General features: G+C 36.0%; 1 protein-coding gene across 2 annotated transcripts in view; it reads left to right on the forward strand.

Moving 5' to 3' along the window:
• Window positions 1-14,779, forward strand: part of LOC135218377 (RNA cytidine acetyltransferase-like) — a 558,384-nt gene that overhangs the window by 495,960 nt on the left and 47,645 nt on the right. For both annotated transcript variants that reach the window (XM_064254646.1, XM_064254647.1), the window contains 2 exons: window positions 3,721-3,819; window positions 4,720-4,838. In XM_064254646.1, coding sequence (XP_064110716.1) covers window positions 3,721-3,819; window positions 4,720-4,838 — 218 coding nt within the window. The remainder of the gene's footprint in view (window positions 1-3,720; window positions 3,820-4,719; window positions 4,839-14,779) is intronic.

Consider the following 14,779-nt stretch of genomic DNA (forward strand, 5'->3'; position numbering starts at 1 on the left):
TGGAATTGCATGTGTTATACATCGGTGGAAAGGCCGCAGAACGCTCTATTGGATGGAAGTAAGAACAACGCGACTTGATGATTGCATGCAATAAAAATCAGGAAAAGCGTTGTCCTTACAATAGTTTAAGAGGTGATGTACAGTAGACCCCTGGTATTGGCGGGGCTGAGGGACCACAACCTACCGTGAATAGCTGAAATTAGCAAAGACTTGAGACCTCTCTAAAATGTTTATAGTAATTGCCTATTTTAATAGTTCAGTCACCAAATATATATTAGTCTCCCTCTCTAAAAATTGTTATAACTGCCTATTTGAATAGTTCAGACACCACATATACCTTAATCTATCATCCTAAAACACTTTAATATAATTTCAGTCATTTTACAACATTACCCTTAAAAATATGTGGCCTACAGTTACACGTGAACACTCCAACAGCTGTCACTCTTACCAAGGTAAAAACTAATCAAGTTACCCCTATATTCAGGTACACAGTTTCTTTCATACAGTATTCAATCTTTACTGTTTTCTTTTAACACAGAGAGGGGTAACATTGGTAGTACAGTGGTACCCTGTTTGTCGAACATTTCTTATGTCGAACTTTACGTTTTTTGAACAAAATTTTCAAGAAAATTTTGTATCATTTTTTGAACAAATGCCCTTACTTTGAATTGAGTGATTATCTAGTTTATACTTGTATTCGATGGCCTACTGGGTCTTACAAGTTAAACTGTATTAATTTTGTTTTCATTTACAATATATAGTTTAATGAAAATATTATTCGACAAAATAAATAAAAGTACAAAGCATTTAATATAAAATATAGCCTTCAATATAACATTTAGCATAAAAGATGTATAAATTCGTATGTAACTGCGGTGATGTCACGCCCAGCCGACTTAAGACTGAATGAGGGAGCTTTGATACGTTGAGGAGAGTAGGAGAAGAGAGAGTTGAGATATTACTGTATGTATGTAAAAGCAATAACAATTCACATAAAAAGGGAATTTCCCAATAAATTTAAACATAATCATAACATTTGAAAACAATCAAATGCGATACAGAAAAAAAAAAAAAAGTCTTAATTGAGCCAGTGTTCGGTGCACTGAGTGAGACTGTCTGGTTGAACAATATTAACAAAATAGTAAATGAAAGAAAGCTTTTTACAATAAAATTTAGCATAAATTATTAACAAAATCATTCGTCATTGGGGTGATACATAGGTAACTTGAGGTAGAGGGAGGGAGCGTTTATATTTGCGAGGAATAATGAATCAGTGATTTTAAGTTATCATGCGTTGTGGTATTGTTGAGGAGTGAAGAGACAGTAAAATAATTAATACATAAAAGCAGTATACCAGTTCACATAAAAAATAAAATGTTATTTCACAATAAATTTAACAATGATAAAATATGAAAAAAATCATATGCAATACAGAAAAAAAGAAAAAAAAGTCTTAACTGAGCCAGTGTTCAGTGCGCTGAGTGAGACAGTCTGGTTGAACAATATTAACAAAATAGTAAATGAAAGAACAAAGCTTTTCACAATAAAATTTAGCACAAATTACTAACAAAATCATTCGTCATTGCAGTGACACACAGCTAACAAGAGGTAGAGGGAGGGGGTGTTTATATTATTTAGGAATAATGAATGAATGATTGTAAGTTATCGTGCATCAAGGTATTGTTGAGAGAAGAGACAGTAAAATCTTTACTATAACATGTACGTAAAAGCAGTACCAATTCACATAAAAAATAGAATTTTATTTCTCAATAAATTTAACATAATGATAACAAGAAAACAAAATGATAACAAGAAAACAAATGCAATAGAGTCCAAAAAAAAAAGCTTGCTCGAGACGATGGAGAGAGAGAGAGAGAAAAGAACGGCTCAGCTTCCCACTGACTTATCAGCTGATCCAGGATGATTATTCGCCCATTTCTTTCACATACACTCGATTTGCCCAAATCCCTTTTCTTTTTATTACGGTAAAATACCAATCTAGTGACAAATGCTTGTTACGATATTTTACTACGGTAAAAGTAACTCAGCTGTGTGATAAACAAACTGGCACCGCTTTCAACTTCTGCATTGTTTGTTTAAATGGCTTCCTTGTGAAAAGTTATTTTATCTCTTTCCTTTTCTTGCATTTTGACGTATTACTTATTTGTTTGCAAAATCCTCATGTTTGTTTTAAAAGTCTGCCATTTGAAAACAGTAAGTTGATGTGGCATAATTAATCTCTTTCGTGCACTTAAGATATCTCTCTCTCTCTCTCTCTCTCTCTGACACAATCGAACACACACACTATCGATTCCTATGATTGTCTTTGTACCTAATAAAATTGATTTGATCAAACTTTGCACACTGCAACCAGTTCGGTTTGCTCAGAGGGTTCCTGTCTCTCCTCCCTCCATCCCCCAACTGGCCAGTGCCATTTTTACCAAACAGTTCGTAAATCGTACATAGAAAAAATAAAATTTAGAAAATTTAACTTTTGAACACATTATTAATAGAAAAAATGTGAAATGGGAGGCGTTTTGGGTTGGCTGGAATGAATTATCCTGATTCCCTTTATTTCTTTTGGGGATATTTGTTTCATATTTCGAACAAATTGTACTTCAAACAGCCTTCTGAAATGGATCAATTTCGAAGTACATGGTTTGGTAAATGTTTTCTAAGAAAAGAAAAATTATTGATATTCTGCTGTTTACATTAATATTAAGATTTTAAAATTAGGAAATTATGTTTCATATAAAAATGTATTTAGTCATGCAAATAATTCACAAACATTTTAGATGTGCTCTGAAAAAATTTGCGAATAAGCAAATTTTCCACAAATTATTAATTGGGAGTTATGAACCACAGGAAAATATTGGAATATGTGAATTCACGATTCCTGAACCACTCACTACATGAGAGGAAGATTAAAACTGATATAGTGCACTATAATAACTGAGTAATCCCAGGTCATTGTGCAAAAACACTAGCTCCCCAAGGTGTATTACTCCATACCACCTTTTATAATGCTCTTACATAAGTAAGCTTACTGTACTGATGAAACATTTTCTGTAACCTTGGTATTTTGATTAAATGAAAAGATTATACTGACTTTAATCCCTAGCATCTGTTTACAGGCAGTCCCCAGTTATCGGCAGGGGTTCTGTTCTCAGCGGGGTGCTGATAACCGAAAACCGCCATTAACTGAAACACTGGGATTTATGGTGCCAATAGCCTGTTAATGGCATCTCTGTTAGGTATGTCATGGCGCCATAACTCCATTATCGGCACCTACCGAAACTCAGCGCCTTATGTCTGCCATAAATCGCTGATTTGATGGCGCTGAACAAGTGCCATAAAACCGGATCGCCATTAACTGGGAACCAGCTGACATTTGAGCTTGGCAGAGTTTAACATTGAGTACAGTGACATATGTGGTAGAAAATGTCATGTGATTGAAATATTTTGAAGTAGCCTACAAAAAATTTATATTGTATTCTTTGGAAAAGCAAATGTATTAGATAATAAAACAGACTTAGGCCATAGCACAAACATGTTTGGTGTGTCTAGAGACTAAGTATTTTTGAGTGGACCAGAATTTGGAAACTGAAAAAACTATTTTCTATGATTAAAAAATAAAGATGATATATGTTTTTTGATATATGAATAAAATAGAAGTCAAATATTGTGCAGAATATAAGGTCAAATTTTACTTTGCAGAAATCTGTTCGTCAGAAGGTGGAAGGAAGAAGGGTTATTGATGGAAAGTCTTCGTGTACTGATGAAAAATTTGTCTCCAGCATTGAGGAAAGTGTCAAGGTAATTTTACATTATAAAGAAGTGATATTGCTGTTGAATATATTTCTTTGCCAAAACAGGTAGTGTTAATAAATGTAGATATCCAGTACTGATTATTACTTATAATGCCCTTTATTATATGCCCCCTTAGGGGGGTAGTTCCATCAGTGCACCTCATTCGGTGCAATGTAGGCATTACTTAAGGTTCTTTGCAGCGTCCCTTCAGCCCCTAGCTGCAACTACTTTAATTCCTTTTACTGTACCTCTGTTCATATTCTCTTTCTTCCATTTTACTGTTCACCCTCTCCTAACAATTGTTTCATAGTGTAACTGCAAGGTTTTCCTCCTGTAACACCTTTCAAACCTTTTACTGTCGATTTCTGTTTCAGCGCTGAATGGCCTTAGTTGCTCCAGTGTTTGGCATAATGCCAAAAATCTATATAAAACCTTATTATGGTCCTATGACAGTACAGTAATGATTTTGGTACTCCAACAGTAGATGTATGGTTTACTTTCTTGCAATACTGCACCAGTGCATATTTTAACAGAACTTGGTCTGGCCTGTGAGGAAAAATTGTCGCCTAGTTAGAAGAATTTGTGACTACTGGGTGACCAGGCAAATCCCCAAAATTGACAGGAATCATTAAGAAACAGAATAGCTACCCTTGCAGTTTTGGCCTCTGGAGCTCTGCCCCAGACCCTGTAGGGGGAGCATTCATCCCAGACCCCTTAGCTTTATGCGGAACAGTACTGTAGTATTCCCCATACTACAAATCATAATATCCATCTGGTCACCCAGTGAAATTTCCTTAAAATATGCACTGTACTACTGTACCAGAAATCTTTTGGAATGTGGATTTCTGTTAACACATTGATATGTGGATTTCTTCATGGTTTATTGCACATTTTTTTTTATTTCAGATAATGAAAGACAAGGAAGCAAGTGACAGAGAAAAGGTTTCGCAGATGATTGATTTAACACAATATAAGATTAAAACAAAAGAGGAAGAAGAATTGGTAACTGCTAAGAAGACAAAAAGGTATCTATCTCCCCACTATTCATTATGCTGTATTGCTCAGGTTAACTATCAGTTGTTCACTGTTTATCTTTAGTATATGTGTATGTGAAAAAGAGATGAAGTTCGAGGAAAATGGCTTGTAGTAAGTAAACCCATAAAGTGATTGCCTAGGAGACCAACCATCAAAACAGGAGTATTTCAGATATTTTATGTAAAATTAACATTGTTTTAAGTCACAAACTAACAAAAAAAAAAAATGTATTTTTTATTTTCACTGCAGTATACATTATTTATAATTTTATCAACATTAAGTATAATATATTCAGTCAGTTAACTTGTATCCAGTGGTGGTTCATGACTTAGATTATTGGGGGTTCTGCTTCAGAAAATTTTTAGGGTTTTCAATATTTTGGAAAACGAAGTACTACCTACATAGAGAAAGAAATCCTACATATAATGATAAAAGCCTGAACAAAGAATTTATTTTTACATTACATATATATTGTTCCAGTCCAGCCTGATCCATTCATTTAAAAATGAAATCCATTCTTCTTGTTTTATTGTGGACGAAAAGGTTAATAACTTTCTCCTTGACTGGTGAGGAAATTTTTCTCAATTGAAATCATTGGAAGTGCATTTAGCCTTAACAAATTCATGGTGCTCCTCAGGAAAGTTTTTATTCTTTGCAATGCAGAAAAGCAGTGGTCAGCCTCTGATGTCCCCCCCATTTTGGGACCACCTTGACATGGTGAGGAGGCTCTCGAACCTCAGGAATTTCTTCCTTGATTTGAACCTAAGTCCCACATAACATTACCTATTTTTGTGTTAATATTTCTGGATTTTCCATTTTGTCAAAATTTTCCAAGTCTAATAAATAAGAAAACATATTTGCATAGTTTGGAGTGAAGTTAAATCCAAAGCTAAATACTAGTGAGAACTGTGGTAAATCCATCATCTACCTGACAATGTTCAGACCTGTTTTTTCAGGTGGAACTATTCTGTGGAGCTGGACCACAGATTCCGTGGGCTGCCTGGTTCTAAGAATAAAACTCTGCATTCTGTCCGGTTTGCCCATAATGTGATTAGGATGGGGATAATTGTATTATTGCAATTCTCTTAGTCCTACCAAGCGGTATTGCTTACACTTTGGCCATATTAATCATGTTATGCCATCCACTTGTAGGGTAGGGTAGGGATGCAGTTATTTGGGAGTCATTTCTCTCTTGTGACATTTGCACAATATTTAAATTCATGGAAAGAAATTATATCTTTTCAATTTTTTTCTCTCAATTTTTAAATGATAAGTAAACTTAAAAATTTAAGTACCCCTGGGCTGTTGATGGACAAATTCCGGCACAGTTGATAACATTGGAACTTTATCCCCGATTCTCCCTCATCCAATAACAGATAATAATAATTCAGCAAAGGAACATCCAGTTCTATGTAAATTACCAGATCCAACACCCATCAGGGTCCATAGCAGTGGAACAAAAAAGAGAAAACCAATTAGTAGATTAAATCATTATAACACTGGAACCATTTATTTAAGAGAAAAGAATAAATCTGATGCACAGATAACCAACATCAGGCATGGTCCAAAAAGAAATAAAAATTATCGACTTAACCCAACACTGGTGGATTTTGATAATCTTTTTGATAGCGGAGTTGCTGTTTCGTCCTTAAAGAGTTACCTTCCATGCTGTGCCAGTGCCCCATGGTGACTACACTAATATCAAAGAAATATCTTTTAGCTCTTGTAGCCAGGTATTATGCCAAGACTGCAGAAGAAGTGACTTGCGCATCTGTCATCATGTTTTATGATCAGGCCGGTTAAAAGACCAAGAACCATTACCTATCTAGTCAACACAGAGTAAAGTGTCACCAGTCAGTGCTCCTCAATTTGAGACATTTCGATCTCCAGATTTTTTCTTCAGCAATAACCCAAGACTAGGTAATTCCTAATTTTATGGGTAAACTATTACCAAGCACCCTATCAGGCTAAATTGTTAGCCTAGACCACGTAACCCAAGACCAGTCAAAAATGGGCAACCGGTGCCAAATGAGATAGTAGCCTAATCCTTAAGGCCACATTTTAAGTATTTGTGTTTTAAATAACACGTAACTTTTAGTGTTATGTTTATAATTCTAAGTAGATGTTCTAAATTAGGCCTAGAGTAAGTGTTGGTTTACTTAGGCTATGGTAAAATAACCTCATGAAAAGATTAGTATTGATAGGATGGCTTTATATAACCTAGTTATCTGTGATGTAACATACTAAAGTATTTTAAGTTTAGCAAAATGTTTATTTATTTTAAAGGTTAAAATATTACTGGGCTCAATAAAAAGTAATTTAGTTTATGACTGTGTAGCCTAGCTAATCGATAAGGGGTACATATTGAAATCTTGTCTAGAATAAGTAGTGGCCTAACCAGTTTAAGTAGGAGCCAATTTTAAAGTGAATATCCTTCTATTAGTTTAGAATCAATATCTGTATAACTGGCCCTATCAGGCTGAGTATCAGACAAGAGGGTAGACCAGTATATAATAAAACAACGAAATATCCTATATACGTATACATATTAGGTTTTGTTTATCCTTAATGTAAGCAGTTGCTTATATTAACTGAGAACCCTCTAGAAAAATCCTTTATGATTAGCTTAACATAGATTATACTAGCTTGAGTGGTATTGGGTGGTATTATAATTAAAATTAAAAACTTGACACTGCAAAAGGGCTAAGTTTAAGTAATACAGACATAGACAGGTCTTCAAAGCTAATCTAAACTTCAAAAGGCTTAACCCTTAAACGCCTAAGGGGTATAATAAAAATCGTCTTCCGTATGCCTAGGGGGTCTCGGAGTGAGCGCTGAAGCGGAAAAAATATTTTTTTCAAAAAATCACAGCGCTCTTAGTTTTCAAGATTAAGAGTTCATTTATTGCTCCTTTTTTTGTCATTGGCTGAATTTTAGTATGCAACCATCAGAAATGAAAAAAATTATCATTATCATATATAAATAATGCGATATATGATAGCGCAAAAACGAAATTTCATATATAATTGTATTCAAATCACGCTGTGCGCAAAACGGTTAAAGGTAACAAGTTACTTTTTATTTGTTGTAATGTACACTAAATTGCAATCATTTTGGTATATAACACATTGTAAAACGATAAAAGCAACACAGAGAAAATGTTATCACAAAATAATGCATGAATTTGTAACGCGCGGATGTAAACAAATATTTTTTTTAAAAATTCACCATAAATCTAAATATTGTCCTAGAGACTTCCAATTTCTTTCAAAATGAAGACAAATGATTGAATATTACTATACTGTAAGAGTATTAACTTACAATTGCAGTTTTTGACCATATCTGACGAGTTAAAGTTGACCAAATGTCGAATTTTTTTATATATATTTATTTATATGCAATTATTTCAGAAATTAGAAAAGCTACACCTTCAAATATTTTTAGTTTGATTCTACATAAAATTGCGCACATTTTTATATATAAAACTCTATGAAATGCCTAATATGAAACGGAGCAAATATTCCGAGAATGGGACGTACGCATTTCGGAGATTTGTGGCGGAGAATCCGCGCGCGGAGGGAAGGAATGTTTTTTTTTTAAATTCACCATAAATCTAAATATTGTGCTAGAGACTTCGAATTTGTTTCAAGATGAAGATAAATGACTGAATATTACTAGACTGTAAGAGTTTTAGCTTACAATTGCGTTTTTCGACCATTTCGGTAGAGTCAAAGTTGACCGAACGTGGTTTTTTTTCTATTTATCGTGATTTATTTGCAAATATTTCAAAAATGAGAAAAGCTACAACCTTCAATTAATTTTTGTTGTATTTTACATGAAATTGCGCACATTTTCACATATAAAACTTTATGTAACGCCTAATTTAAAATGGTGCAAACATTACCACAATTGCACGTATGATTTTTTCGGAAGAGTTACCGCGCGGACGTAAAGAAAATGTTATTTTTTTCATAAATTCACCATAAATCGAAATATTGTGCTAGAGACTTCCAATTTGTTGCAAAATGAAGGTAAATTATTGAATATTACTAGAATATAAGCGTTTTAGCTTACAATTGCGTTTTTTTACCATTTCGGTAGAGCCAAAGTTGACCGAAGGTTGAAAATTTGTCACTTATCAATTTTTATATGAAAATATTTCAGTTGTATTGTGCATGAAATTGCACACATTTCCATATATAAAACTTTATGTAACAGTTAATTTTAAAATGGTGCAAACATTACCACAATCGCATGTATGATTTTTTTCGGAAGAGTTACCGCGCGGACGTAAGGAAAAAGTTTTTTCATAAATTCACCATAAATCAAAATATTGTGCTAGAGACTTCCAATTAGTTGCAAAATTAAGGTAAATGATTGAATATTACTAAAAGATAAGAGTTTTAGCTTACAATTGCATTTTTCGACTATTTCGGTAGAGTCAAAGTTGACCGATGGTTGAAATTTTGGCACTTATAGTTATTTATATGAAAATATCTCAAAACTGATAAAAGCTACAATCATGAATATTTTTTGTTGTATTCTACATAAAAAATGCGCACATTTTCATATATAATACTCCATGAAACGGCTAATTTAAAATAGTACAAAAATTATGTCAAAGTGACAAAATAATTTCCGAGATGTGTCACAGATACTTTTTAGTGCGGCAAGAAAGAAATTCGCGCCTGCGTAACGATTGTAAACAAAACAACACCTTGATCCGTGAACTCCCAGCATCCCCCAAGGCACGTGATTCAAGAGTTTTCAGCTGGTAGGCGTAAAAGTATTTTTCCGCAAATTTTAAAAAAAACTTTTGTATGTCGACGTAAAATACGTCCAGTCGGCACCTGAGAGACAAAAAATGTCGACGTAAAATACGTCTAGTCGGCGTTTAAGGGTTAACAAATTGTCCAATAATACAGACATTCTAATCAAGATAGTGGTCATCAACATATCAATCAATTATATTAAACCATTATATAATAAATATAATCCCAAATTCCAAAAACTTCTAATATCTGAGAAAATATTATCATGGAAAAATTATGTATCAAGCTTGTCAACAAATACATCTATAAAAGAGATCTGGCAAAAATAAGGAAAACACAATAGCGCAGGCAGGGGGCAGTAAGGATGGGGCTGAAAGGGTGGAGGGGCAGGGATACCTGACCTACCTTCCAAAACCTAGCCTAGGTCTGGTCGGGTAGGCCAGGGAAGGAAATGCACAAACTTCCAACCTCACAGGAATATGAATATATCATAAATGTGCATATATAATCGAGTGCAGTATTGGTTAACATCAAAAATACAATAAAAGAATGCATGCATAAAAATCGAGAGAGAGAGAGGAATCGCCCTCTCTACAAGACTGGCGTACTATAGGCTAACTAGAAGCCCAAATACACTACTCGCGTATAATAAGAAATTAATAAATAATACGTACGAAGGGGAACGAACACTCTCCTGAGGGACTGAGGACAAAAGCCAAAGGCTAGAATAATCGAAAATAAACAATTAACAAGAGACCTAAGAGTACGTCAGGAGCGAGTTAGAGCCTACCCCGTATGGATAAAAATCGTAAAACCAAAGCTCCAGATACGACAGGAGCTAGAATAATGATGGTGAATACGAAAAAAGTGGTAAAAACAGTTAAAATTAAACAGCGAGGTAAATGTAATCATAAACAAACAATGGGAAAGAACGCACGCGTCGAATGATGCACCCAAGATAGCGGATGTAAAAGAGCGTGACCCCGGTTCGCGAGAACTGAGGGGCCAAATAAGGGCTAAAAAGGGAAGCATTGTGCCCACACGAGATACCAAAATGTAAAATGGAATACTCAACTTGGATGAAGAAGCTTGGAGCACTGGAGCAGACATGGCTTTGCCAAAAACACAGAAAAAAGGGGGCAGCAAGAAAGACACGTGAGTTCACTGAACGAGCTAATACAGGAATGAAGCCATCGGGCGGGAGTTGTAGTTGTAGCGAGCGGAGGTAGATGTTGTAGTCCTTGTAACGGCACCTACCTAGAGAGGGGTTTTGAAGGGAATCTTCTAATTGGCAGAAGACCTGTGGAAGTGGCCTCCACTCGCCCCTGTGCTTATACCGACGCCCTGTGGGTGATCGAGCTGAAGGTAGTAACTTCAGCATTCCATTTAGCTTTTTTCTCTGGTATATTTAGCATCTATTTATACCTAGAAATGCGTGCTACAGGAGCATTTCACGGCCGACACAGGTCAAGCCCAGAAATGGGAAATATATAAGGCATCTAAGAAGTGCAATAAACCAAAATGGGAAATTATATCATGACCAATATGAAATCTCAAATATAATAGGGAAACACTTGGAAAACATAAGTGCGCACTCCAATCTAAATAAACATTTTCAAAATATAAGAACACAAGCAAAAAGTACCATACTCAAATTTAAAACTATTGAAGATCTAGAATATAATTATGCATTTAATATGGGTGAATTAAATAATGCTCTAAATTCATGTCATCCATTGGCCTCAGGCCATGATGAAATATAATTTGAAATGATACAAAGACTAGCCCCATTACCAAATCATATTTACTAAAACAGGTTTTGACATAGGAAAAACCTATTTTTGGTAGTCACTGTTGAGTCCTCAAAGCATTTACCCTCCATGGTGTGTGCCAGCGCTCCATGGTGATCAGACTAATATCAAAGGAATATCTTTTAGCCTGGTCTTGTAGCTGGGTATTATGCCATAATGATAAACACTATGACAAGTGAAAGAGTATAATGGACTCTAAGACAAGAAGGCATTTTATCTTGACTATTGTGCATGTGCATTGGCCATCTTGTTCTATGATTGGGCTGGTTAAAAGACAAAAAAAAAACATTACTCTGTTGGTCAATGCAGGATGAACGTTTTACCCAAATCCCATGGTTTTTCATCAGGGAAATGGGAGGGTTTTGAGGACAACAGTGACTACCAAAAATAGGTTTTTCCTATGTCAAAACCTGTTTTTTTTTTTAGCATAGTTGCTGTTTCGTTCTCAAAGGAACATTACAAAGAAATTGACAGGTGACGAAAAAACATAAGCTAAAAAAATTTACATCCCAAATATGTCCAAGTTTAAGTCTAAATCATCTCCAGTCCAATGTCAAGCCACTAGCTTCAGTAAAAAAAGAGAAAACTAATCAATAGGATATACTTTTAGTTTAAAGTTCTATGGTGATTTACCTAAGCATGGTGGGTATGGTTGCGATCTTGACGCACTTTCCCCAATGATATTCAACATACCCACCCGTTTGGGAGACCCCTGGTTTTCCACTGTAACCCCTATGGGGTCAGGACTAACCATACCTCCAACTGATACACAGTGCAGTCAAATTTGTTCCAGCTCATGGCAGTAGTGTTTTAAGAATACTGACTCTGATGACCACCCAGTACATTTGGAGACCTCTTTGAAAGATACATTTCTGAAGAAGATCACTGATGTACTTATTTTCCTAATATCATGTGATCTAGGAAAGGAGAGTGGGTTAGCAGCAGTTTGTGTGATATATTGTCCCTGTCTAAGAGAGCCAAATTCACTACTACTATGGGCTCCTGATGTTAATGCTACCAGGAAGATTGGTTTTTGAAGCATGCAAGTTGTGGTTATGTTAGATCCGTTGAATTGAGGGGTAGTTACATAAAAGTCTGATTACCTTATTCAGGGTCCAAGTAATTGAAAGTCTTTCGGGAGCATGTCTTTTTTAAGAGAAAAAGACCTCAGAAGGGAAGTGACAACTTCTATGCTGGAATCAATCTTGAATCTTGAATCCATAAAGAAAGGGTTCCTTTAATGACGCCTTGTATGCCATAATTGTTGTAACCGCAAGATGCTTGTGTTCAAAGAGGTGTATAAGAAATTTTTTTTAGTTTTTTATAGAAACCTCGATTGAACTCTCAGTCTGGATTAATCCAACCATATTCTCCATACAGACTAGTATTGCCGGATAGATGTCCATAGTTTTTGCACTAGATACCTAGCAATATTGGGTGAGTATTTTCACAGTTGATTATATTTAAAAAATCCACACGTGAAGGTCTCAGCTTAGAAAGGAGGATGCGTAAACGACTTTCCCAAATTCGTGGAAACATACCCTGGGAGGGTGTGATTTTCGTATATGGTAAACAGGTCCATTTCCGGTTGTGGAAGTAGGTTGTTTATTGTTTGAAAGGAGTGGTTGTCCAATGACCACTTGTTGAGGCTGTCGTCTTCCTTGACAAAGAGTCTGCTATTACATTGAGAGACCCTATAAGGTGAATTGCAGACAAATGCCACTTCTTTACCTGTGCCATCCAAAGGATGGCTAACATTAGCATATTAAGAGGAGATGAGCATGATCCCATTTCTTGATGCAGGACATTGCAGTTGTGTTGTCTAGGACCATCAGAATGTGTCTCTTTCAGAGGTTTGAGTTGATGACAATTCTTTATGGTAGCTGACCACCTCCCCGCCACCTGACGATCCACCCAACGTCCTCCCCACCCTGTCAATGAGGCATCTGTGTGTATTGTCACTTTTACATGCAGAGGAGTCAGGGTGACCTGTTTTGCCAGAGTTTCCTTCTTGGTCCATAGCCGAAGTATCTCCCCAAGATACTGATGCATTTTGTGTGAGATTTGTATCTCATCTTTTTTTTTTTTTTTTTTTTTTTTTTTTTTTGCATGTGACATCCAAAATTTGTTTTTCATTTCCAATCTCGGTATTGGATTTATTATAGATGCAAACTGCAGCAGATTCATCATATGCGCTAATTGCTGTCTGGAAGCATTGGGCTGTGTCAGGAACCTTTTGAGGTTTTCCTTAATCTATTCTGTGTTTTGAGGGGAAGATAGAAAAGGCAGTGAACAGTATCCCAACACATTCCCAGCCACTGAAACTGACTGCTGGGCGTGATGCAGGATTTTTCCCAATTTATTATGAAGCCTTTTGACTGGAGTCTGTTGACTACTGTTCTTAGGGTTTTCAGGCACACTTTTCTTGTGGCTCCCCAGACTAACCAGTCATCTAAATAAGTTATTAGATGTATTCCTTCTTTCCTGAGTTCGCAGACAACCACTGTCACCAGTTTTATAAAGATTCTTGGGCTAGTGTTTAGTCCAAAAGGCATGACCTTGAATCTGTATGTATTTTTTCCTATCCGAAACCCTAGGAAGGGGCGGAAGGGAATGGCAATAGGGACATGCCAGCAGTATGCATTTTTCAGATTATAGAAACTGTCTAGGTCCCTTTTGGAATGACAGAACATACTTTGGCAATGGTTGTCATTTGAAACTTTTGGTAAACAATGTGTTTATTCACTGTTGACAGGTCAAGGATCACCCTTCGTCCTGAAGAATCCATTTTGGGAACACTGAAGAGACATGCTTGGTGACGACTGTAAAAATGTTTCTCTATGGCTCCTTTTAAGAGGGCTTTCTGCACGTGATCTTTCGTAAAGGGGTCTGGTTTTTGAAAGAACCCTTTCAAGTGTGGAGGGGGATGAAACCATTTCCATCCCAGCCCACTGAGTCCCCAAGGAGAAAACTTCCATTCCTTTTGGGACACAGCATTATTCTTAACGGGCTGGGGCAGGAATGGTCTCATCCCCCTCCACACTTGAAAGGGTTCTTTCAAAGATCAGACACCTTTATGAATGATTATGTGCAGAAGGCCCTCTTAAAAGAAGCCATAGAGAAACAGGATGTGTCTCTTCCGAAGGTTTGAATTTCTTGAGAGACAAAAAGACAGCCATCAGCTCTCAGAAATTGATATGACAGTTCTTTAGGGTAGCTGACCACTTCCCCACCACCTGATAATCCTCCCAATGTCTTCCCCAACCTGTCAACGAGGCATCTGTGTGGTGACCTGTTTTGCCCGAGATTCATTCCAGGTCCATGGCCAAAGTATCTCCACAAGCTTCT

The sequence above is a fragment of the Macrobrachium nipponense genome, chromosome 9, assembly GCF_015104395.2.
Source record: "Macrobrachium nipponense isolate FS-2020 chromosome 9, ASM1510439v2, whole genome shotgun sequence".
Classification (NCBI taxonomy): domain Eukaryota; kingdom Metazoa; phylum Arthropoda; class Malacostraca; order Decapoda; family Palaemonidae; genus Macrobrachium; species Macrobrachium nipponense.